At 43.2% G+C, this 26,583-nt stretch overlaps 1 protein-coding gene across 11 annotated transcripts in view; it reads right to left on the reverse strand.

The window, feature by feature from the left end:
- The window catches only part of POU2F1 (POU class 2 homeobox 1), a 127,769-nt gene that overhangs the window by 48,677 nt on the left and 52,509 nt on the right, over positions 1–26,583 (reverse strand). For 7 of the 11 annotated variants that reach the window (XM_077342259.1, XM_077342263.1, XM_077342265.1 and 4 more), the window contains one exon: positions 9,178–9,246. The exons of 1 other annotated variant lie outside the window; for it this stretch is intronic. In XM_077342259.1, coding sequence (XP_077198374.1) covers positions 9,178–9,238 — 61 coding nt within the window. In that variant the 5' untranslated portion in view covers positions 9,239–9,246. Of the gene's footprint in view, positions 1–9,177; positions 9,247–13,932; positions 14,185–18,935; positions 19,006–26,583 lie in introns of those variants that run through there. 3 more of the 11 variants (XM_077342261.1, XM_077342258.1, XM_077342266.1) reach the window with 3 other exon arrangements.

The raw sequence follows: 26,583 nt of genomic DNA on the forward strand, positions 1-26,583 counted from the left end.
TGTGGGTTTTAATGGGGTTGAGATTATTGTCACCCGCCTCGAGCCTGCAGGGAGAGGCGGGAAATAAATTGAATAACAACAACAACAACAACAACAACAACCATTTTCAGATTACAAACTTGGGGGGAAACCGAGAAGAAAAAATTATCATAGACCTGCTTGGAAAGACCAGGCGTAGTCAAACTGCGGCCTTCCAGATGTCCATGGACTACAATTCCCATAAACCCCTGCCAGCAACCACTGGCAGGTGCTCATGGGAATTGTAGTCCATGGACATAGAATCATAGAATTGGAAGGGGCCATACAGGCCATCTAGTCCAACCCCCTGCTCAACGCAGGATTAGCCCTAAGCATACTAAAGCATCCAAGAAAAGTGTGTATCCAACCTTTGCTTGAAGACTTCCAGTGAGGGGGAGCTCACCACCTCCTTAGGCAGCCTATTCCACTGCTGAATTACTCTGACTGTGAAAAACTTTTTCCTGATATCTAGCCTATATCGTTGTACTTGAAGTTTAAACCCATTACTGCGTGTCCTCTCCTCTGCAGCCAGCAGAAACAGCATCCTGCCCTCCTCCAAGTGACAACCTTTCAAATACTTAAAGAGGGCTATCATGTCCCCTCTCAACCTCCTTTTCTCCAGGCTGAACATTCCCAAGTCCCTCAACCTATCTTCATAGGGCTTGGTCCCTTGGCCCCAGATCATGTTCGTCGCTCTCCTCTGTACCCTTTCAATTTTATCGACGTCCTTCTTGAAGTGAGGCCTCCAGAACTACACACAGTACTCCAGGTGTGGTCTGACCAGTGCCGTATACAATGGGACTATGACATCTTGTGATTTTGATGCGATGCCCCTGTTGATACAGCCCAAAATGGCATTTGCCTTTTTTACCTCTGCATCACACTGCCTGCTCATGTTTAGTGTACAATCCACAAGTACCCCAAGGTCTCGTTCACACACAGTGCTACCTAGAAGCGTATCCCCCATCCAGTAGGCATGCTTTTCATTTTTCTGACCCAGATGCAGAACTTTACACTTATCTTTATTAAATTGCATCTTGTTCTCATTTGCCCATTTTTCCATTGTGTTCAGATCTCGTTGAACTCTGTCTCTATATTCTGGAGTATTTGCCAGTCCTCCCAATTTGGTGTCATTTGCAAACTTGATGAGTAGTCCCTCCACCCCCTCATCTAGATCATTAATAAATATGTTAAAAAGTACCGGGCCGAGCACCGAGCCCTGAGGTACCCCGCTACTCACCTCTCTCCAGTCTGATGAAACACCATTGACAACAACTCTTTGAGTGCAGTTCTCTAACCCAGTGGTCCCCAACCTGCGGGCCGTGGCCCGCTGCCGGGCCGCGAAGGCCATGGCGCCGGGCCGCAGCTCCCTCTCCCCGCCCACCCCCGCAGTAAAAAACTTCCCGGGCCACAAGCTTGCGGCCCGGGAAGCTTCTTACTGCGGGAGGGCGGGGAGAGGGAATCAGGGCCGGGCCGCGCATTTGCACGGGCGTGGCCCACTATGTGGGCGTGGCCCGCGCAGGTGCGGCCGATGCGGGCATGGCCCGTGCGGGCGGGCCCGATGCGGGCGTGGTCCGCGCGGGCGGGCCCGATGCGGCCGTGGTCAGCGCGGGCGCGGCCCGATGCCCTGCCAGTCCCCAGCCTCAGAAAGGTTGGGGACCACTGCTCTAACCAATTCCCTATCCACGTAACTATCTGAAAATCCAGATTGCAGTCCTTCAACTTATCCATCAGAACATCATGGGGAACCTTGTCAAAAGCTTTACTAAAATCCAAGTAAATGACATCAACCGAATTTCCCCGATCCAGCAAACCTGTTACTTGGTCAAAAAAGGAAACTAGGTTGGTCTGGCAGGACTTGGAAGGTTGCAGTTTTACTACCCCTGGGAAGGACTCTGAAAGTGAATCTAAAAGGGGGGAAAATTTTTTTTTTACAATACACAAGATCACCACAAGAACTAGATCTCTAGGTAGAAGTATTTCTTACAATATTGTTGCACGTGAGTATCACACACGATATTATTGAATGGAATTGAATTTTCAACTTGATGGAAAGACTCCCTCCATATTATTCTATAGATTTTGGTTGAAACTATTTTAAATTCCATCTTAATTTTTCTAACACCTGTTAGCATGGGTGTTCCCTCTGCCTCCACTCCGCATCTGAACTTATTTAGTGTGACCATTACTGGTCTCATTATTATGTGTAAATGAGAAAATGAGATGCTGTTTACAGGTACAGAACTGGACAAGGTACCTGAATCCACCTGAATAAAATATTTATGTCAACATTTAATATTCCTTTCATTGTTACGCATGGTATTAGTTTTACTAGCAAAACAGTTCACTTTCTGGATATTCTTATGACTTGGAGAAAGGAAACTGATAAATATTTATTAAGAAATAAGAAATGACACAAATTTACTCCTGATGTTTGAGAGCTGGGATCCAAAACACAAGAAAAGTAATTTTCCCAGTGGCCAACTGATCAGAGTCTGTAGAATGTCCATAGAAACATAGAGTTGGAAGAGGCTAAACAGGCCATCTAATCCAACCACCGCTCAACGCAGGATCAGCCCTAAGCATCCTAAAGCATCCAAGAAAAGTGTGTATCCAACCTTTGCTTGAAGACTTCCAGTGAGGGGGAGCTCACCACCTCCTTAGGCAGTCTATTCCACTGCTGAACTACTCTGACTGTGAAATTTTTTTTCCTGATATCTAGCCTATATCGTTGTACTTGTAGTTTAAACCCATTACTGCGCATCCTCTCCTCTGCAGCCAATGGAAGCAGCATCCTACCCTCCTCCAAATGACAACCTTTCAAATACTTAAAGAGGGCTATCATGTCCCCTCTCAACCTCCTTTTCTCCAGGCTGAACATTCCCAAGTCCCTCAACCTATCTTCATAGGCCTATCCCTTGGCCCCAGATCATGCTCGTCGCTCTCCTCTGTACCCTTTCAATTTTATCTACGTCCTTCTTGAAGTGAGGCCTCCAGAACTGCACACAGTACTCCAGGTGTGGTCTGACCAGTGCCGTATACAATGGGACTATGACATCCTGTGATTTTGATGTGATGCCCCTGTTGATACAGCCCCAAATGGCATTTGCCTTTTTTACTGCTGCATCACACTGTCTGCTCATGTTTAGTTTACAATCCACAAGTACCCCAATAACTTAAAGTATTAAAACAAACATAAATCTCGATATTAGGGAAGTGATACCCTGACAGCAGAACTGCCAGTCGATTGTACTTCCACTGGTCTGGTCATTTCAATGCTGTTTTTAGGGGAGATGGAATTAGTTGCTAGATAGATTTATTTATAATGATTCGGGGGAAGTAGTATAAGATGAGGACCTATTGTCTGACTTCTTGTTAATGCATACACTTCCCAAGGGTTCTCTATGCATCTATGCAAAAAATCAAAAGGAAGGCTGGTTTGCTTGTGGCTGGTGCTACTCGTGAACAGGTCGGTCTCCCAAGATTCTCCACATCGTTGCGCAAACTTCAGTCCCCCTCTAACAATGTGGTGGCAGGATTTGAGCTTCACACTGAGTTCTAATCCCAATGCTGATGACTGACCACCTGTGGCTGGCAGTCAGCTGCCACTGCTCACATGCTAGTAGCCACAGGCCTTCACACAGCTTTAAGATTCCCGGTTTGCCTTTTGATACCACCTAGAATCATGTTGTGACTGAATGGAACAGCTACCAAGAGAGTACAAGGTGGTGGGAGAGAATACCTGGAAGTGTATATAGACATTTGTGGGAACAAGAGCACGTGTGTGTGTGTGTGGGCTAGAATCTGCAAAGCCAAGGTTCAAATGCCTACTCTGCCACAGACGCTTGCTGGGTAATGCTGAAACAATCACTCACTCAGTCTAACCTTACTCACAGGGCTGTTGTGAGAATAAAATGGAGGAGAGTATGATGTAAGCTGCTTTGGCTCTACACTGCAGAAAAAGGCTGGGAAAAAATGAAGTAACTAAAATAAATAAGTAAATGCCTTCAGATTCTTATTTCTGAATTGCTTGCATATGCAGATTTTGAGTTGTGTGCAATGTACAGTAAAATTGCCTTGAATCATGTATTTTGAATCGTTTTTGACTTTGCTACTAAAAATTAAATCTCTAATACAATATACACTCAGATTTAGTATTCCCCATCTGTACCATGGGTCAGTGTTTTCTGTAACAGCTTAATTAATTTAACAATAATTAATTTCTTAAGACTAATAACATGGGGTTGTGCATGAGGCTTGATTTGTAGGCTGTGGTCACTGGCCTACATTTAGCTTTTGCTCTGTGCTTATGACAAAATTAAGTCTGGATTGTACAGAGATAATCTGTGGTGTTTTGATGCCAATATGGAGGTCCTGCTTTGCAGCAGAAGACTTAAAATACTGGAGGTGATTCTTTCCGCCACCCCATGAGCTTCATTACCAGGTGCACAAAGCCTGCTCATTGACTCCCAGTTGGCTCTGCCTCACAGACCATTCACTAACTACCACCTTCAGGTCCACAGAAATCCTAGATGAAACACTTTTGACAAAAGTTAGACTTCAAAAGTATATTTTAACTCATAACCAAAGCCAAGGTGGACAGAATAAGCATAGTAACAGGGCAGGATAAATACTCAGTATATCATCCTACTGCATTAGTACTTTCTGACAGGAACAAAAACAGAAAGAAAAAAAAAAACTTGTTCCCTGCCATTGCTATATCTAATGGGCTTAAGTTACAGAAGGATAATCTGACCATTAGAAGAAACTTCATGATGGTAAAAACAGGTTTGACCATGAAACCAGCCACTTGAAAGGGAACTCTCCCCTTTGATAGAGCTTTTCAAGAAGAAGTTGGTCTATCATGTGTTAGGAATGCTCTACTTTGGGGTTTCTCTGCTTTAGATACTCCAGCTGACACAGAATGCAGCAGCCATGGTCCTCACAGGAACACCCTGGAGGGCCCACATCCAGTCCACTCTCCAAAAGCTGCACTGGCTACCAGTTGAATTCCGGATGAGGCTTAAGATCTTGGTAATCACCTTCAAGGCCATATGCGGTCTGTGTACTTACACTTCTCAGTGTACTTACACCTCTCTGTTTACACCCCCCCCAGAGAACACTCCACTCCACAAACTACAACAAGCTGGCGATTCCTGGTCCCAAGAAAGCCTGTTTGGTCTCAACCAGAACCAGGGCTTTCTCTGTCCTGGCCCCACTTGGTAAAATGAGCTCCCAGAAGCGATCAGGGCCCTATCAGAGCTGAAACAGTTTTGCAGGGTCTGCAAAATGGAGCTGTTTCACCAAGCCTCACCAGAACAATACCACCACAATAAGCCAGTAGCACCCAACAGCACCCAGTAGCACCCAACAAAGAACAACGTAAGGTAACTCTGGACCCGCACATCCACTAAGCAAACAAAAGCCGAATGGATAATAGTTGAGTTACACAGTTTATGCCTGTTAAAGTATTATTGTGTTCAAAATATTATACTTTTGTGTTCAAATGTTATAAGTCCAAAATTATTATTGTATTCTCTGTACCATGCCAGCATCACAATGAACTAGGAGCTATAAATTTCGTTGTAAACCACCCTGAGCTGCATGGGAGAGTGGTATAGAAATGTAACAAACAAACTGATGATGATAATAAATTGAACAAGGTACCCTTATGATTCTGGTTCTGCTAATGTGTGGAATATTGCTAAAACCAAATGTATTCATTTTCAGATTTTAAAAGGTACCCTGTTGATGACTGGGTAAATTGCCCTGGTTTTAGAGATAAGTATTTAAAAACTAACATCAGGGTTTGAACTACACAGAGTTTGGATATTTCTATCTCACAACTTAAATCAGATTTAATGCCAGTAGCTTGTACCTAGTGAGAAACAGACCATGCACAGGATTTTCCTGCTTTCCTCTCCTGCTGCAACCTACTAAACCCTTCTAAAATGCTGTTCCTAGAGGTCAAGGGGAAGATATATGGTGGATAGATGGAAATTAGCAATCATCTTATTCCAACCTAAGAGACAGGTACGCTGATATTTCCAGCCTTTCAACATGGTCACCATGAGAAGACTACAAAATCTTTTATTACATTCAGAAATGTCCAACATCTAGCATAAAAATAACAGTCTCTTGTGTCCTATTTATGTAACTATAAGCAGCCCTACCCTTTTCATACCTTTCTTATTGGCTCAAGGAAAAGCTGACCTTCAGGAAACTGCAAGTTTCCCCATGGTGGTGGTCACTCTACTATTTCAACTACCTTTGCCACTTTTATGCAGCTGGTAACACCATGCTGTAAATTCATGCCAGCCACTCTAATAGGAAATAAGGTGGACAGGGAAGGAAAAACCACATGTGTAGCTGTTGATCAGTCATTCAAGTATGTTTCCTGTTAAATTCCCTGAAATTATTTTGCCTGTACCAGCAGACAAACACCTTCTATGTTGTATTGTAAACTCTGCAGGTTGACAGATGACGTGATGACATGATCATCTCAATAACATCTGTACAGTTAAGCATGAGCTCTTGGGTCACTGCCTTGCCTAAAACGTAACCCCTCAAAGACAGAGGTACTGTGACTGGAGAAGGGGCAAGAAAAAAAGCATGCCCCCCTAGCCTTGACTGAGTGCAACTAACAGCTTCAACACTGTCAAGAGTCTGGAGGTGGCCTTTAACAGACCCCTATCAATAGAACCTCTTGTGGCGCAGAGTGGTAAGGCAGCAGACATGCTGTCTGAAAGCTCTGCCCATGAGGCTGGGAGTTCGATCCCAGCAGCCGGCTCAAGGTTGACTCAGCCTTCCATCCTTCCAAGGTTGGTAAAATGAGTACCCAACTTGCTGGGGGGTAAACGGTAATGATTGGGGAAGGCACTGGCAAACCACCCCGTATTGAGGCTGCCATGAAAACGCTAGACGGCGTCACCCCAAGGGTCAGATGTGACTCGGTGCTTGCACAGGGGATACCTTTACCTTTACCTTATCAATAGAGGCTCAGGTTATGAATGTAGCTTGCCAGCTATTTTACCATCTGCACCTGGTGAAGCTACTAGCACCCTATCTTGCTTCCAGAGATCTAGCCACAATGATCCATGCAATGGTCACCTCCAGGTTGGATTAGTGCAACTAGATCTATGCAGGGCTACTCTTGGTCATGATATGGAGGTTATAGCTGGTCCAAAATGCAGCTGCACAAGTTTACACTGTGGAAGGCTCATATTCAACATGCCATCCAGCAGCTTCATTGTTTACTGGTGGAGCTCTAGATGAGTCATGGTACTGACTCAATGCCCTTCGCAGTCAGGGCCCTGTGTACCTGAGGGACCACCTCTCCAATATGCTTCCCGGGAAGCATTGCACTCTGCCGACACCAATTTGTTGGTAATCCTTGCCCTCAAAGATGTTTGCCTGGTCTTGACCAGAGCCAGGATATTTTTGGCCCTGCCTGGTGGAATAAGTTGCCAGCTGAGATCCAGGCACTGATGGAGCTGTCAAAGTTTCACTGGGCTTGCAAAATGGCACTCTTCCACCAGGTTTATGGTTGAGGACATTTCTGAAGCTATATGGTTCTCATCCATCCCCAGGGGTTCATGTGCACATATGCAAAGGAAGAGCCCAGTAGCACTTTGGAGATTAAGCAGATTTTGGGAGCATGAACTTTTTAGAGTCAAAACTCCTTTCATCAGCTTTGACTCTGAAAACATCACACTTTGGAAATCAAGTTGGTCTCTAAGGTGAACTCAAATCTAGCTGTTCTACTGCAGACCAACATGGCAATCCTCTGAAACTACATGCAAACCAAGTTTCCTTCCTGTTTGCTTTGGACAATGTCATGTTCCAAACCAATTCAAAGGTGATTCAGTTGCCAGTATGGCATGTAGTTCCCAATAATATAATAAAACAAATATCTTCACAGAACAGATAAACAGTCTTAAATTTTCAAGCCAAATCCTAAATATGCTTACCAGATCAAAGTTAAACTGAATTCAGCCATGCCTATTTTTAGTAAACATGTTTGGATGCGTTTGTAAGATATAAATAAAGACTATTTTTATGAACCTTGGAGCAATCCCTTTCTTTATCATTTAATTCAAATGTGGGCATTTCTGAAAGACTATATATGACAATAAATGAAAGGATACCAATTGTTAATTGCATATGAAGTTACTGAGAGTGAGTTTATCAATGCAAGGCTGAATTGGGCAGCAATTTCTCAAAAGACTAGTTTAAAACTTGCTTCCCAATGCATCACAAACAGATTACCAGACAAATTGCTACCAGAAACATGTAGGAAAGAGCCACTGTCAAGTAAGCAAAGTGGCTTTCATCCTGCGAAAAATGAGACAGCATGCTTAACAGAAATAGGGAAAACAATTATATTGCTGAAAGAAATTGGAAAAAGAAAACATAGCTGTGCAAAACCAATATGGGCACCAGCCAAGTGCACTCAAGTTCCAGAGTAGTCCTTTACCCTTACAATCCCACAATGCAAACGCCACACCATAAAGACAGGCACATTTTACAGAGCCCCAATACCACTGATAAAGTTACTACAAGAATATGTGTAGTGGACTTAGCTCACAAGCCATGTCAATATTAGTACTTTAAGGGTATTTAAAAATATCAACAAGCTATAAAATACCCATAGGCAAGGAAACTATCAGGAGCAAAAGCAAACTGGGCCACTAGTGACAAATATTAAGGAAAGATCAGAACTAAGCAATGGGAAGCAAGTAACTGCACAATACTGTCTACCTTTACACAGTATCTGTACAAACTTTTCATTGTGCCTCTTCTACATGAAAAAACCTTTGGTTGTGCTTTTTCTATCACTAAGTACCAAGTGGACAACCAGCATTGTTGATGTTGATTTTGCTTTCGGTATGTCCAATAAGAGGGTGAAAACAACCCTTAGGACACATCTTTTACTAGCACTATTAAGCATGTATTATGATCTACATGCTAGGCACAATAATGAACACAAATATCATGCTTACCTAGGAAGCTTATGACTGTCATGAACCAAGCAAATACATCACACTTCTCCCCCTCTAATCTTAAAGCTGTTATGTTTATTAAAGAGCACTCAGTTGACTCTTCCAAATCTGTACAGTTTTATTATAAAGCCAGATTAGAATGTCATCTTATTCTTACCTGTTTCCCCATCCCCACTCTCCATTTTTACAGGTTTACTGGTTTCTGACGGAGTGTTCATTCTTGAGTCTGCATTAGAAATAGAGGTAAAGAGGATAACCAGGACAGAAAAACCCTACCAAAACTATCTGTTCTACAGTACAAAACATCAAATATAGCACACACAAAAATCAAACCCAAAATGCAACTTTTGGGAGGAAATCAAGGAAATATCAAAGCAACCTAGAAAACTAGGCCACAGAAATTTCTAGTCTGAGCTCCATTTCAGAGGGTAGGAACTTTGAGTCTTAAACTAGCTCTAGAAGTTTTCAAATTATGGCTCAGAGCAGCTGCAAAGCTTATAAGAGTGATGCACAAAAATGATGAAATAGTAAATGAAGGTTCAATTTACCTTTAAAGATTTTTGAAACAGGATTAAAATGGTAAGGGGAGAGAAATCAATGATTGTTTATGGCAAGTGGCAAAAGATAAACCAAATGACCTAGAACAATTTTGGCATATCCCTAAAACTGCCATTCATCATACTCAGGATTCTTGCTGAACTGTAATTCAGTTGGAACAAGATCAGACTCTTTTTTGCAAACTGAATTGGTACTTGTCAGTATAATACAATGTTAATGAAGAACACCATTGTTGCAGCTGGTAAATTTATTCTCATTACAGACTACCATCAATTCTCAGCCTTCTTCAACTGGTGTAAAACTCTGTATTTTTTCATAACTGCAAGAAATCCATGCTCTTTAGGAGGAAAATGTAAAATGATATATGCAAAGCTTCATGCATTTCCTCACTTGTAACTCTGCAAGTTCAATTTTTGCTAGAACAGTTGACATCTTGAGGGGGAGGCATAACAGTGTGAGGAAAGCCTTACCTTCCATTATTTCATACAACTGTACTTATTTTGCAATGCAGATAATAGAGGAAGTACATACAAAAACCCTATTCTGGCTGTAAAGTACTCCCTTGGAATAATAACCATATCACACAGAATTTAGATGAATCCTATTTACTTGGATTATGACTAAGTGGGCTCCTCCCATCATACACATCCATTGAGGTAATGTTTCCCAGTTATGGTCTACTGGTTAACTGCAGACACTGAAGGGCAGGCAAATGCCTCAAAACACAATCTCCAGGTGATCTGAATATTGTCCTAGGCTTCTCTTATGTAATGAAGTAGTAAAGCAGAATGAAAATAAGCAGCAGCTGCTAACTAAAGAAAAAAACCCACAGAAACTGCTACACATAGAGAAACCAGATTACATTGAAACCAGAATTAACATTCAACAGAAAGGTGGCCAGTCCAAGTACATATTAAAACATATATATATATGTTTTAAAACATATATATATATGTTTATATATATGTATGTGTGTGTGTGTGTGTGTGTGTGTGTATGTATATAATAACACACACACACACACACACACATATAATGACAGATGACTGACACATTCTGGGAAGATGTTAGCCAACGCACAGAGTCAAACATTGGAAGAAGGAATGTTTGGGATAAAAAAGGAAAGGAAACAATTATGATTCCTCAGGAGTACTGGGAAATACACTGAACTAATAATCATAATTATAATGTGACAATTCCTAGGCATCTGCAAAAAAAACCCCCCACAAAACATCTCTCTCAATTCCTGGATCTTAAAGGGCGTGGGATTTTTTTTGCTGCTGTGCACGATTAACAATAAGGAACCCCAGAAACATTAACCTACATCAAGGAGAATCCAGTTGGTTCATTGAAAACTGAGTTGCTATTCTAACAGTCACACGTTGCAATATCTAAAAAGTGCAAGCTGGCCACAGAAGTATTTTTCTCTACTAAGCTAACAGGGGATAAGGAGTACACAGATTGTGTCTGGAGAATGGGACCAAAATAAGAAATAAAAGGATAACACGGTGTGGAAATATGGCCAATAGGGAGCCCTCATATTTCTGGAAGAATCAATTGCATCAGTCCAGCCTTTGATAGAATAGACAGGAGGAAGAGGAGATTTCTGCAGCTACTACTGCACCACACCACAGTAGTTCTGCTTGTGACGATACAGTCTGCAACATGTATATCATCTTCTGCCTTGGAGAAAATCCTACAATTCCCCAAAATAATGTAATAGCATGATCACCTGCTAGATGTTCACAATCTTGGAGAAGACAGAGATGATAAATATGAATTATATTTTTCTGCTATGTGGGAATGAGCATGCCAACAATGACTAAAGAATCACACATACCTACATTACATATACCAAGGCTAAAAAATACCCAAATGCATGCCTTCTTTTCAGAAGTTCCTGGGAAATATTTCAAAAATGTTTCTTCCATCCCTGTTAATAATACATTTACGTGTACATAATGCCAGTATGATATACCTACTATGCATGGCAAGTTGCTTTACCCCTCTATGTCAACAGCTTCATTATTTTTGACGTCCAAGGTTTATATTGGCTATAGGAACCTGAGACAGAGTCTTTAAAAAACCAAAACCTAACCCATCTAGAAGGATTTTACTATAAAGATTTACCTTAGGAAACAAAATCATTATTACAATTCCTCCATCCACCCTGGATCTTGAATTCTGTCAGAATTTGCAAATGAAATAATCTGTGAATGATGCTCTAAAGAAAATACAGCTACCTTCACTTTCTCCCCTTTCTAAGTCCTAGTGGTTAGAACAGGAGGGAGCTATCCTGAGTTCCTTGAAGCGAAGACAGGACAAAAACAAAATAGATTGCTAAAGGGCCAATAGTATGTGATATTAAGTAATGGACTATCATAGTATAAGGTGTGATGATGGGCACCACCTTAGGTCGGTTGATTAAACATTTGATTTATAGTGGCTGCCTCTTATCAATAGCTATATGCTGCGACAGTTAAATGGAGCCCCCATGAACACAGCCAACCTCCCTCTGAATATTTATTTTATTTATACCTACCTTTCTCACTAGTGGGGACTCAAACAGGTTTACTTCTCTTTTCCATTTTAATTTCACAACAACCCTGTAAGGTATAAGTGGACAAGAACAATAGTTCAGTAGCACCTTAAAGACTAACAAAAGCTGTGGCAGAGTATGAGGTTTCATGAGCAACCACTCATTTCTTCAGTGACTCCTGAAATCTCACACCCTGCCACAAATTTTGTTAGTCTTTAAGGTGCTACTAGACTCTTGCTTTTTTTCTGCAGCTACATACAAATATGGCTACCCATCATAATCTCTCTCCTGTGAGGTACCTTAGTCTGAAAGTATGTGAGTGGACTAAGATCACCCTGTAAGCTTCCATGGCAGAGGAGGGATTTGAACCTTGGTCTCCCAAATCCCAGTCCAACATTCTAGCCACTATAACATACTGGTTGAATACCAAGTGCTGGGGAGAAAGAACAAGGCAAGGCTATCACCTGCATGATCTGCTTGTGAATTCACAGATATCTAGCTGGCTACCAGTGGGAACAGAAGGCTGCATTCTCTGAATCTGATGTGTAGCAAGATTATCCCCGTGGTTCTGGACTACACATACATTAAACACTGTACTGACACAGGCAGAATGTATGGTTTTAAACAGCTGGGCTTAACTACTATAAATTGCCGAGAAGAGATTTAAAAATATCAAGGAGAAAATTATTTTATGTATTCCCGAGCAACACAAAATGTCATACCTAGTGCTGAAACAGCACTGTAATCTAAAAGTACAAGAATCAAAACCAAATCATGGACTGAAAGCACCAGGTGCAGGGCTGGTCATATTTTGGTGAGCTGTTATCAAAATGAATGGCATCTTTACTAAAGTTAAAGAGAGCTCTAGCGTCCCTGCAAGACAGCTACAAGGCCAATCATCAAAATATAATCAGCATTTCCAAACATGTACACGTAACTATGAAAATGGATCTGCTAATATTCATAGGCTTATAAATCCACCTAAGGATACACATTTTCCCATGTTTTTATGCCCTGGTATAGGTATGCCATGATCTATAAAAAATTCACTAAAGGTAGGGTGAGAACAAATGTTTCCCAACATCTTTGCTGCAATGCAATACTGAACAGCTGAATCTGCATACACAGGGAGAAACTGTGGCTCATGAACGATAGACATTTGCATGAGTTCAGTTTGTTTACCGCCTTAAATCTTTTGATTATGAATTCTTACAATACTGCAGGTTAGAAGCCCTGAAGATTAAAGACAGGTTCTGCAAAGTCTCAATAGCTTGTACACAAAAAGAACACACACAACTAAAAGGCTATTAACAGTGGATCAGCAGGAAATACTGTAGCCCTCACAGTTACTAGTAGCAGAGGTGTCAGAAGCCCTGACTGTGCAAAGCAACCTTTTTTGACACTAAACATTGGTGCAGCTTTGTATCACTTACACCCACACAAATATACCATTCCGGATGAACTGATCCAGCCTGTAAGTCATAATAGATGGAGCTTTCTCCCTCCCAAGTGTCGTTTTAGAAAGAAACACACAAGAAAACAAGACTCTCCTTCTGACAAACATCAAATGTTTTTCAGATTAAAATCCCACAAGCAACTGCAATGAACATCACTTGAAGCAGGAGCAACTTCAGTCTATCAACACTGCCCTGAACACAGAAAAAGGCACAGCCTCGGAGGCAAGCTATCACACCAGTGGCAGTCCCCATCCTCCCTCAGTCCTGCATGTGTGATTAAGCACCCATGCATAGTCAATCTTCACAACCGCTATTTCCATATTAAACACGTGAAAGAGTCAGTCCAACTGGTACCCACCTAGAACGTAGTCGCTGCAGTCCAGCATAGCTGTGCAATCCTTTGCAGATTCAGGTAGTCCAAGGAGGGGGGGGGGGGTGGACCCTATTTATAAAATAAAAACCTATACTACTGCTCTTAACGGAACAAGAAAGGGAGGGGGTGGGGATAGAGAAACACAACTTCAGTTACACCATAGCAATCTTCAACTGAACAGAGAAACTTCAGTTGCTCTGTGGAGTTTTAGTCTCTCCTACTAGCTGTGTCTGACATTGTCAAGGCGACTGAAGCATGAAAAGTTCCCCTTTTTTAATAAAATAGAAACAAAGATTGCAGCTGGCAGTTTCCATAATGAAGCTTAATCAGTATGCGCCTGATTAGGGCCTTATGCAAATCTCCCCTCGTTAGCACAGCAGCCAGCACTTTGAAGTCCATGAACAATTCATTTGCAGAGTACACTGAAAGCGCTCCCTGCATAATTTAAATCATGATATAAATATTTATCAGCTCATTTGCATATTAATTGGCAGTGCATGAAGGGAAAAATTATCTCCCAAGTGCCAGCATAATAATTAGGGAACAAAATGAAAATTTCTTCCAATAGCTTTCCTTCTCGGACCTAACTTGAGCACAGTACCATGGGGAAGTCGGGAGCGGATTGAGGCAAGACAAAATTCTGTTAAAATGCCACTGAAATGACACGTACAAATTAGAAACAACTCTACAGTCTTAAGCACCTTTAATCTTATTCCTGCTGGCAACAATGACTTCAGTAATAAAGGAGATTTAGAAAAGCTTTCTACACAATCCAAATAATCCCAAGAAAACAATTAGCAAGGTAGGAGCTGAACACAGACCTGTTTTAATGATTGCCTGCACATTTATGTGGCATTTCCAAATGCATTATATGATAGTTTTAACAGTTCCACAAAAAGAGAACTTTACAAAAGGAGAAGTTAGTGCAAAGCAGGCAATTTACATTGGTTGCCTTACCAATTCAGCCCAATATTACTAAACTAGTTTCAAAGCCCATTTATAAAAATGGGCTTTGAAAGGGGAAAAAGGGAAGGGGAAGGCAGACGCCCCGACTCCTGGCGAGAGCCGTGACCCTGGGGCGCAGTACTCACCGTTTGTAGAGTCCATGGTCAGCGGCGCGGCATCGGGGTGTCAGAAGGCCAGCTCTTCCCGGGGCCGGGAGAAGGTGAGCCCCCCGCACCCACCCGGGCAAGACTTGCGGCCTCCTGCGGGCTGCAGAAAGAGCCTCGGCGAGTCTGTGATGCGCTGAGGCTCTTTCTGCTGCCCGGAGAAGGCCGGGCCACCCCCCACCCACCTGGGCGAGATGGGCAGCCTTCTCCCGGCCACGGAAAGAGCCTTGCCACGCCTGTGACGCGGTGAGGCTCTTCCCGGGCCGGGACAAGGCCGCCCCCCCCACCCGGCTGAGACTCGCGGCCTTCTCCGGGCCACAGAGTGCTCCTCGGAGGATGGGCCAAGTGGCCACTTGGCCCTGGATTGCCACTCGGAGGGGCGAATCAGGAGCCGCTTCGTGGCTCCTGATTCACCCTTCTGAGTTTTTATCCCGGACGGGGCCCGCCCTAACTCCTCCCCACTTGTCCTTACTCCTTTATTCCTACCACTCCGCTGGAGCGGGCGGTTTAAAGATATCAAATAATAGTTGAGCACTTATGATCCTCTAAAGTGTTTCAAATAAATCTATTATTTTATTGACTCATCTTTTAATGAAAACAAGATGTATGTGTAAATAAATATTCTGGGAGAGTTTACTTCAGAGTGTGGTTGCAGGCTTTGGACCACAGTCTTGGAAGCTCTGCTTCTAATAGGGTACATTAAGAATCAAGCAACTAGGGTGGAAGGAAGGAAGAAAATGACCGTTGGATATGTACCAAGGGTCCTTTCCCCCCAGGGCATAAAGAGGCCATCGCTAAGTGAGTTTCCACTGCTGGTTTCAAGAGAGGAAGGAACTTCCGGCCAGTAGGTGGCATTCACCCAATCTCCTCAGTTGCTATAGTATTAAACTCTACTAGGCTTAATATAATATCAACCAACTTAACAACCAACATATAACATTAACCTTCATAACTTTTAAAGGAGATAGGAATAGTTTGGAAATGGAAGAAGAACTTATTAAGAAAACGAATTACTATTTCATATAGCAACCATTTATATTGTATTTGACAATGGAAGGGAGGGGTAAATATGTCCTCTTTACATCCCAGGGAGAAGGACCCTTCTTGGTACATATCCAATGGTTGTTCTCCCCCTAGGGTTGAGGACATCTTGCTGGAACCTCCCATAACTGTGTCCCACTTAGGATGGGCCATCGTCATCGGTTCTGATCACATATTGTAATACTGTGCAGCCAAAGGCTGCCTCTGCAGAACTAAATGCACCTACTTTGTACCATTTAATGAAGGTTGATAGCATAGATCGTGTAGTTGCTCTGTATATTTCTTCTACTGATGCTATGCTAGACAGGGCTGCTGACATAGTAGCTGTGCTTCAGATGTAATGTGTTATAATTCCTTCAGGGGACTTCAGCTTTTGAATCAGATATGCTTCTGCAATCACTCTGGGTAGGCAGTGCTCTATCACCACGCTTGCCATCTTAGCTTCAGAGGTGATACAGCTATGAACAACAATTCTGTTTTTTTTTTACCTTCTCCGTTCTTATCAAGAACACCTTCAATGTTCTTCTTACATCAAGGGTATGCCACAAGACTTCCTCAGGATATACTGGTTTCGGGCAAAAGGATGGTAAAATGATCTCCTGATTCTGATGGAATGGGGATACTACCTTCAGATGAAAGGTCAGGTCTGTTTTCAGAATTACTTTGTCTTTATGAAACACAGATACCAGCGTATAAGACAACTGGGCGTATAAGACAACCCCCCAACATTTCCACTCAAAATATAGAGTTTGTTACATTACATTACAATGGGCCGCTATGGGCAGCTATGTCTATCCCAACTGAAGTGCACCCGGTGTATAGGACGACCCCCCCACTTAGAGGCATGTTTTTCCGGGGGGAAAAGTAGTCTTATATACCAACAAATACTATAGTTCTTTTCTGATGGATAAGGCCGCAAGTTCCAAACTTCTTCTCGCTGCCCAGTGTCGCTGCTACTAGGAAGATTCTTTTCATTCTTAGATACTTCAATGAAGATGACATGATAAGTTCAAACAGGGCCTTAATTAATCCTCTAAGTACTCTGTTCAATTTCCATATGGGGAACTTATGAAGTGTTGGACCTTTCTTCTGCACTGCTTCTTTCAGGAATCTGATTACCTGTGGATGTTTGGAAAGAGGGTTACCTTTAAAATTGGGCATGATAGAAACCAGGGCTGCTACCTGTCTTTGTAAGGTGGACGCCTTAATTTTTTGAGATAGGCCATCATGGAGAAATTACAAGATGTTTCTGAGCTTTGGATTTAGATGGTCCACATTCTTTCACCTGTACCAGCAGACAAATGCCTTCCATGTTGTACTGTATGTTGTACAACAACATGACAGGTTGACAGATGACGTGATGACATGATCATCTCAATAACATCTGTATGCATGTTTTCACCACCAGGGGGCGATAACGCGCATGTGTGGCACCCAGGCCGCCGGGTCTTCCCCACCCCCGGAGCCGGTCCTCAACCATAAAAAGGTTGGGGATTGCTGCCATATAGGACTCAAATTCATTCATTCATTCATTCATTCATTCATTCATTCATATTTATTTTAAAAATGCATGTTGGAAAGTGGACAGAAAACCCACTTTTTACCAAATGTTTATAGTCTTATCTATAGTGTTTCATCATTTCCCTGAAGAGCTGCTGGTCCTGCAGGAGCTTCCTCAGTTCCAAAGGGGCTGCAAGACACAGCTCTTCCGCTAGGTGTTTGGTTGGGGGCCAATGACTGATAATAAAATCAGAGTCCAGTAGCACCTTTAAGACCAACAAAGATTTATTCAAGGTGTGACATTTCGAGTGCAAGCACTCTTTGTCAGACTAAGAATTGACCATCGTAACAGTAGAATGTAACTGAAATGGGCCCTTCTCCAAAAAATTCACCCCCATGAATGGGAGAAAGGAATGCAGGAGACAAGACTTATGGTGGCTGGCTCTGTAGTGAATAATGAGTAATTTTTAGCTGTTTTAATTGTTTTAAGGCTATTTATGACGATGTTTATAAATATTGTAAACTGACCTGAGCCGGCAATGCCAAAAGGAGCAGTTATAGAAATCTAATTATAAATATAAATAAATAAATAAATAAAAATTTCCAAAAAGGAAAAGTCTTCAGTCACTGTTCAGCAGTATTCCTATGCACATTTTAAAAACACAAGTAAGAAAATTCTACTTGTCTGAAATAGCTAATAAGACAACCCCTATACAACTTCCATTAACCACATTTGGTGAAAATATACTTTCTAGCTGTGACAAACTGTCAAGGGCTAATGTCTCACAGTGTCTGAAAACCTTTGAGTGTCATATGGTTCAAACATTGTGGAGACTGGCAGTTAAAAAAATGACAGTTGTAACTAACAGTTGAAGAAGAGACAGTTTAGCATCTCCAATCAAGCTGGAAAGGGACAGAACTTCTAGTTAAGAGAGAAAATCCCTGCCCAGTGAAAACAGAGATAACTCTTAAAAGAGGAGTGACCCCTGGTCTGTGTAGAGAGAAGGATTTGGGAACTTTGTTGTATGTTACAGCCTTCTAAATACGATGTGTCAGTGAAACTCAGAAACCTATGTTTGTGCGTTAATGCGGAAAATGAAAAGAAAGCCTCTCCTCAGTTGCAAAGCTCTTGTAGAACAGCAAACATGCTTACTTGTTGGCAACATATGATATGGATTTAGTACTATTACGTAGTTATATCCGTTTTTATTATCATTCATTTCATACATCCTACCCCTGAATCCACCTGACTTTCCCCCTCCAATTTAAATATTTTATTTTGAAAAGCCTCTTGTGTGCCATTACAGAAGAATATAAGGAGGTGATTTTGTCTCTTACCTCACGTAACTGGACTGGGCCAACATCAAAGTATATAACAACATGACAGGGTGGGACAGCCACAGATCAGCTAACAAAAAGAAAACATAGGGGCTGCTCAGCAAGAAAGTAAGAAAAGAAAAAAAAATCCTGTGCGTGAAGGGTGGAAGGGGGCGAGATCACTATAACAGCTAACTAACCTTCCCAAAGTGAATCTCAGGTAATACATGCTAAAACTTGAAACATGTTGAAAATATGTAGTCCTGACTACTCCAAATAACGGCTGAATAGCTGTATTACAAAACAAACAGTCTCTTTTAATAGTTGAATGGCCACAACATATGTTTCCACCAGGGCAAGAAAGATCATGGCCTTCCTTGAAATGGCTGGAACACTGGCCATCCCCATTTACATGAAGAGGGAGGTACTTTCTTCTTTGCCTTAGGTTTGTTTTTATGACTGTTAATTAATTGTTTGAAGTTAGGGTTTTATTGTGGGGTTTTATTCTGTAACCCACCACAAGCTAGCTTGTTTGGGAGTGGTGGGTAACAAACCCAATCCAGTAAACAAATAAATGTCTACAGCTGGAGCAACACAGCTGAAAATTATGACTAGTGTATCAGAATTCTTTCTTCTGTTGGGTCCACCATCTATAAGTATTTGCAACCTTGTTGTAGAACACTTTTCAAAGTTTGCTTGGTATATAAAAGCCAAAATGGCAAAAGCTCAGTGCCAGTGTATGGAATGATAGCCAGTAGCAAAGATAGCTTTAAAAGATTATTAGACATTTACAGAGACCACAGGTCCATCAATGACTACTAGCCATGGTAATTAAAGGGAACCTCTGTATTTAGACTCATACTCAGGGAAGGCTTTGACTACTATGCCCTGGGTATAGTACTCTTGACATTCTATCATCTGACCCCACCTAGAATTTCTATGAGCACAAAAGCCAAGGATGCTTCCAGCAGTAGCCCAAAACATTCCCAAAAATGTTGTTCCTAGGGGATGGGGCCACCTAGGAACAGCTTAGAGGGAGAAATCTGTAAAAAAAAAAAAATTACCTCTCCACACCCACAAATACTTTAGGTAAAATCGAAGTGCATTTCAATTACTTGATCTTTTTATTTGTATTTAAAAACTGCTGCTGGGATCACAAATTACATTGAGAGAGCTCTAAGAAACTTTTCTTAACACTTTCCTACTTTCTTTTCAATTTAAGTGCCATCTTTTCAACAGCCATTTTTATCACATTCAAGTTTCTCACTACTTGCCAGCACCTAGTCAAACACAACAGTTTCTGGAGAGGAGATATCTGACAGACAACTTGAAGATATTTGTCATCTACCACATCCAGAACAGTTGGAGCCTACGAAAGTGGGTGTGGTGACACATGCTGTGTTAGGAGATTTCAGAGCTTTTGAGGATTTGTGTATTTCTAGTAGTTATTATCATCTACCTTCAACCTGCCTCCAGCCACCTTTCTCTAACTTTCCTTCCCACTACTACATCATCCTCCCATCTTTTTCATTCTACATCCTACTTCTTCTCCCCCCTTTACACCCAATACTGATCCTGACCTTGCACTTACCCTCCCACTGCCCCCTTTTTCCTCAATTTAACATCCCCACCACTCAACCTGCCCACCAACATCTCCTTTATCCTCTCTTGCTTATTTTATTATTTATTTACTATTGATTTATTACTAGGGACAAAGCCTGTTGTATCCAGGAATATAACGGGCGTTAGAACTTGGCAGTAGGAAGAGGAAGGGGAGTAGTTGTCCAGTCTGGAAGGGCATGGGGTTGAATGTATGTGTTGTCTGGGAGGTTGTGGTGGCATGGAGACAAATGAGGGCATGGGTGTGGAGATATAGGTGTCAAGAACCTGTGGTTTGGAATGATCGTTGTGTAGGGAAAGGACTGACCTTTAGGAATTGTGACATAGTGGTTACAGATGATCTTTCATCTGTAACCACTTTCATTTCAGAGAGCCAGTTTGGTGTAGTGGTTAGGAGTGCGGACTTGTAATCTGGCATGCCAGGTTCGATTCTGTGCTCCCCCACATGCTGCCAGCTGGGTGACCTTGGGCTCGCCACGGCACTGATAAAACTGTTCTGACCGGGCAGTGATATCAGTGCTCTCTCAGCCTCACCCACCCCACAGGGTGTCTGTTGTGGGGAGAGGAATGGGAAGGCGACTGTAAGCCGCTTTGAGCCTCCTTCGGGTAGGGAAAAGCGGCATATAAGAACCAACTCTTCTTCTTCTTCTTCTTCTTTCCATAGCCATGTCTTTAGATATATGAAGGGAAATCAGACTGGAGACTCTTCTTAGGGGAAGATTACATGGCAACCAATTCCTCCCAGTTCTGCATTCAACATCATTTCCCTTCTTGTCCCCCTGTCCTAATACACATGGGGGAGTCACAGTACACAGGTGTCCACCCTGTTCCTTCTTCTCCATTTTACTGTTAATAAAATTGTATGTGCCCAAATGCTTCTTTCACAGTTGCTCCTTAGAAGAATAGCTGGATTTTTGTACCCTGCTGTTTACTACCCAAAGGAGTCTCAAAGTGGTTTACAAACCCTTTCCCTTCGTCTCCCCACAATAGACAACCTGTGAGAGATGTGTTTCTGTGAGAGGTCTGAGAGAATTGGGAATGGGCTGCAATCACCCAGCAGGCCTCAGGTGTCTCAAAGCAGTTTCCAGTCGCCTTCCCTTCCTCTCCCCATAACAGACTCTCTGTGAGGGAGGTGGGGTAGAGAGCCTCACTTGGAAGATGGCAACCCTAAGAGGAGGTCTCTCTATGCACAGCAGTCTTGACCTTAGTCAGGTCTGTGCACACCTAGGTAGTGTGGAACCTTAACTCTTCTCTGCAATGTTCTCTTGATCTGAAATAGGTCAGGGAGTGCTAGGTAGCTGGGGGGGCATTACACAATTTTAAGGCCCCACTTTCAGGCTTCAAGGAATATGTTCAGACCAGGGACAGCCAACCTCCACGTGGGGCATGGAATTGCTGCTCATCTCCAGACTATACAGACCAGCTCTGCAATCAAAAATGGCTACTTTGGAGGGGTGACTGTGTAGCATTGTATCCCCCTGAGGTTTAGGAATGCCAGCATTCCAGGTGGGGTCCAAGAATCTCCTGGAAGTACAGCTCATCTCTAGGCAGTTAGGCTGAAGGGAAAGCTCTCTCCCCTCACATGCATTCCTTCATAGGAGTTTTTATTTACCAGGCCAAGCTTGAAAAAAGTCACTTCAGTTCCCATGTCTCTCCAGCCATTTACTTGTTCACTATTTACAGTTTCAGGATGTAAATATTCCTTAGATCTTCCTGAACTTTCCAGGACTGATATTGGTCTGTCTGTCTGTTTCTCTACACCCCAAAATTCAAACAGTTGCTGTAAGGGCTGGCCAAAGCCCATAGCCCAGGAGGGACACACCCACAACCACTCCACCCCAACCACAGTCTGTGAACCTCTACCTTCCTCTCTAGATAGCTGCCCATCTCTAGATTATAATGATCAGCTCTGCAGGTAAAAATGGCTACTTTGGAGGCATTGTACAATTTTAAGGCCCTCCTCCAAATCTCCAGGAATATCTCTGACCCAGGGATAGCCAACCTCTAGGTGGGACCTGGAGAGCTCCTAGAATTACAACTCATCTGCAGAGTATAAAGATCAGCTCCCCAGGCAGAAAAGGCTGCTATGGAGTTTGGACAGGGTTGAGGAGAAGAAACATTTAAGGCCTCCCACACTTGAGGCCTACTGCACAGGCTTGTTGTGCAGTTTAAACAGGAGGCAAAGGAACTTCTGCAACAGCTTCCAGTCTCATCTGCATAACAACCCTGTGTGGTAGGTCTCAAATCTGCAGAGAGTTGCTTGGCTGTTTCTTCCCTCCAGCAGTATGGCCGGCCACAGCAGTATTTTAAGTGAGAAGACGCTTTTCTGTGGCCTTCCTGTCAGCCAGCTGTTTGGCAGAAGGGGAATGCTCCCGCCCCCTCAAAAGGAAGGCCCTCACCCATGCCCTCAGACTCCCCTGCGTTGCTCTCAGAAACTCCTCCCTCCCCTCAGTCAGGGGCTGTCAGAGTCTCCTTCACAGCAGGCCTGAAGAAAGGGGGAGGGAGCGCACTCACCAGCCTCCTGCCAGCTCCATCAGTGTTCTGAGGCAAAGAGAGGGAAGTTACAGTTGGAAGCGACAGTTAGGACAGCCTTGGGGCAAAAAGGGCTGGCGTAGCCTGTTCAAGCCTCTGTTCTTATCCCCCTTGGCTGCCGTACTGACCTCCTCTCCTTGCGGTGGTCTGGAGTAGACTGGCAGCGATGTCTCCAGATTGCCCGTGGGTGGGCGGGCCTTGTCAGAACTTTGGCCCAATGATTGGGCCAAAGTCCTGAGTGGGCATGACCTCTCTGAGGCTTTGTGCATCCTGACTGGGTAGAGCTCTGGACTGTCCTGGTGAGGGCCCCACCCAATCTCCGCCCACTTAGCTTCGCGTCTTCCGATTGGGCCCTCACCCGACTGGCTAGAACGCTGGTCTGTCCTCACCCGGACCAGCCATGCCCACTCTCCACCCACTTAGCCCTTAACCAATTATGTATACCGCTCCCCGAGCAGTTTAAAGATTAGATGTCTTGGCTACCCCTCCCTGTAATAGACTCAGGGAGGCTAACATCAATAAAATACATATACAATACAAATAAATATAAAAACATTTCAACATTAATTTTTAAAATTCTTAATCTAAAAACTCTCTTGAGTTGGGTCAGAGTAATTCTGTGTCCAGATTTCACACCCTGTGTACCCATCATCATCTCTTCAGTTGGCAAGGAAGTCACTTGCAAGCCAGTCGGTATGGCTAAGTCACAGCTGCTGTCTGCTCACCCTAGTAGTTCCCCTGCTCTGTACACTCAACTGCCTGAAGCACTGGGGGAAGGGGGCAAGGGTGGATGCGGTGCGTTACTGTTATTAGAAACATTGTCCTGGCAAACAAAAATGGCAACTCACAGATAGCCCATGGTTCAAAAAGTTTATAGATTAATTGTGAGAGTACTAAAGATAACCTCTGTTGGAGTATTCATAGGAGGAAACAAATTGTTCAAACATTTGAAAATGGCCTGGTATGAGGATGACAGTACACAGTTTGGTCATCTCAGCCAAATGAAAAGCCAAAATTGTGGTCATATGGACCTTAACAGAGAACATGAACAACCACTGAGGGCTAAGGGCTGAGAAGCAATAAAAAAATTTAGATAGTGAGGACTGATCAGATCTCAACCCTTTCTCCCTTTCCCAAAGAATGAAGAATGAAGTGATGCCACATACAGGAGCATGACTTGCTAGTAGTTTTTTTTTCACTGTTATACTGTCAGTGATGACCACTACTTGTCTGCCTTTGAGATTTCCAAAAGAAGTAGGGGCAAATTAATGGTCTTTAATTCTAGGCACATCAGTAAACCCCTGAATGTCATGTGAAAAAGCGCCCAGTGGATTTCCCTGGAAGAGGTTCTTGTCATCCAGCTTCTACTAGGTAGATCTAAGTCAGGGATTCTCAACCAGGGGGCTGTGGACTCCTGAGGGTCCCTGGGAGTTCCAGAGGGGATCTGTTGACTTTCCCCTCCTATCTTAATGGGCATGGCCACAAACTAGGGAACTGGCTACCTCAACCCAGAGGGCTTGGTGGTTAGGCCATGGGTGTAAAATCAAAGGGGGGAAGAGGGTCAGTTGTATTATGACAGTGGTTCTCAACCTGGGGTCTTGAGGGCTGAACAACCCTTTTCCAGGGGTCATGGCAGGGCAAGCAGCTTGCCTGGGGGGGGGGATGCTGCCACTGTTGCTGCTCCTCCTGTAGGCCGCCAGCCCATATCCCTTTCCTGATGTCTCCAAATCAATTTTGTCTGAGTGAGGGTGCCTGCACACGAAAGCTCAAATCTTTGTTGGTCTTGAAGGTGCCCCTGGACTCAATTTTTGCTCTTCCAAATCTTTGGTTTCGTTACTGTTCGTACCCTGCCCTTCCCTCCAAGGGGGTCCCAAAGTGGCTGACATCTCTTCCATTTCATCCACACAACAGCCTTGCGGGGTAGATTGAGATAGAACGTTCGTCTGTCCAGAGCAGTGGAAATGAGTGAGATCGGCATGGTGGGACAAGAGGCAGAACTGAACTGAGAAACCCCAGGGGGGGAAACTAATTATATACAATCATGAACAATGGATCTTCACACCATTGGTCCAATTCGGTTTAATTTCTGTGCAAGACAGAGCCCTTCCATCAGGCATTTTATTGAGGCCAATGAGGACATAACTCCCATCCCCTGCACAAAGACACCCTCTGACTGTGAGAAACAATCGATGAGCAGGATGCCAGAAGCACAAAATAGATTAAAAAATCTGCTGATGGTCGTGGGCCTCGACCAGGGCCAGGGATTTTTCAGTCCTGGCCCCTACATGGTGGAATGAGCTCCCAAAAGAGCTGCAGGCCCTGACAGAGCTCTCAAGGTTTCACAAGGGCTGCAAAATGGAGCTCTTCCACCGAGTGTTTGGTTAAGGTTGGGCTGAAGCCCCGGGGTATTTGAATTGGATCTTCCCTCCCTCGGGCTTCCTGCGCTTGGTGCTAGACCAGACCCAGATGATAACAATTTACCCAATTTACATCCAGAGCATTGTTAACCATATTACGACTGCAGTTAACAGTCATTGGGAAAGGAATTTTATATCTATCACTATTTTAATGGTAATTGAATTTGTAATTTTCGGGGGTCTTATGATTGTTTATGGGGCTTTTTAAACTGTTTAAACTGTTATTATGCCACGTTGCTGGGAGTGGCAGTCTATACATTGAACAAATAAATAAATGCCAATGTTAGAAGTCTCCAAACCAAGATGGGGGAGCTCAAGTGCTTAGTGCTCAATGACAATTGAGCTACGGTAGGCATCTCATAAACATGGTAGTATGGAAAATATCTGTAAGATACAGTTATTCCTGAGTATAAGCACTATCTGCAGAACAGGGAGGGATGGTTGGTAAAGGTGTTGTATTATACATCAAAGAGCATAGTTAGAAAACATCAGGGGAATTAATTCCCTAACAGAAACAATATCACTGGAAATAGGTAAAGGTATCCCCCGTGCAAGTACCGAGTCATGTCTGACCCTTGGGGTGACGCCCTCTAGCGTTTTCATGGCAGACTCAATACGGGGTGGTTTGCCAGTGCCTTCCCCGGTCATTACCATTTACCCCCCAGCAAGCAAGCTGGGTACTCATTTTACCAGCCTCGGAAGGATGGAAGGCTGAGTCAACCATGAGCCGGCTGCTGGGATCGAACTCCCAGCCTCATGGGCAGAGCTTTCAGACTGCATGTCTGCTGCCTTACTGCTCTGCGCCACAAGAGGCTCTACTGAGCCCTAAAAGTTACTTGAAAGTGAAGGTGTATATTGCCCAGCTGGAGGCTGATCTTCAGATGGAGAAGGGAATAAGGGTTAATGTTATTATACTGGGAGACTTTAACTACCTCACATTGACTAGATAAACATGTGCTCAAATCATACTGTAGGAATTAGATTCCTAGAGACCCAAAATGACTTGGTACTGAAGCAACTGGATACAGAGCCAACCAGAGAAGTAGTGATCTCGGACTTGTTCTAAGCAGGTCTCAAGACCAGGTGAGAGGTATAGAGAT

The sequence above is a fragment of the Paroedura picta genome, chromosome 6, assembly GCF_049243985.1.
Source record: "Paroedura picta isolate Pp20150507F chromosome 6, Ppicta_v3.0, whole genome shotgun sequence".
NCBI classification, from domain to species: Eukaryota; Metazoa; Chordata; class Lepidosauria; order Squamata; family Gekkonidae; genus Paroedura; species Paroedura picta.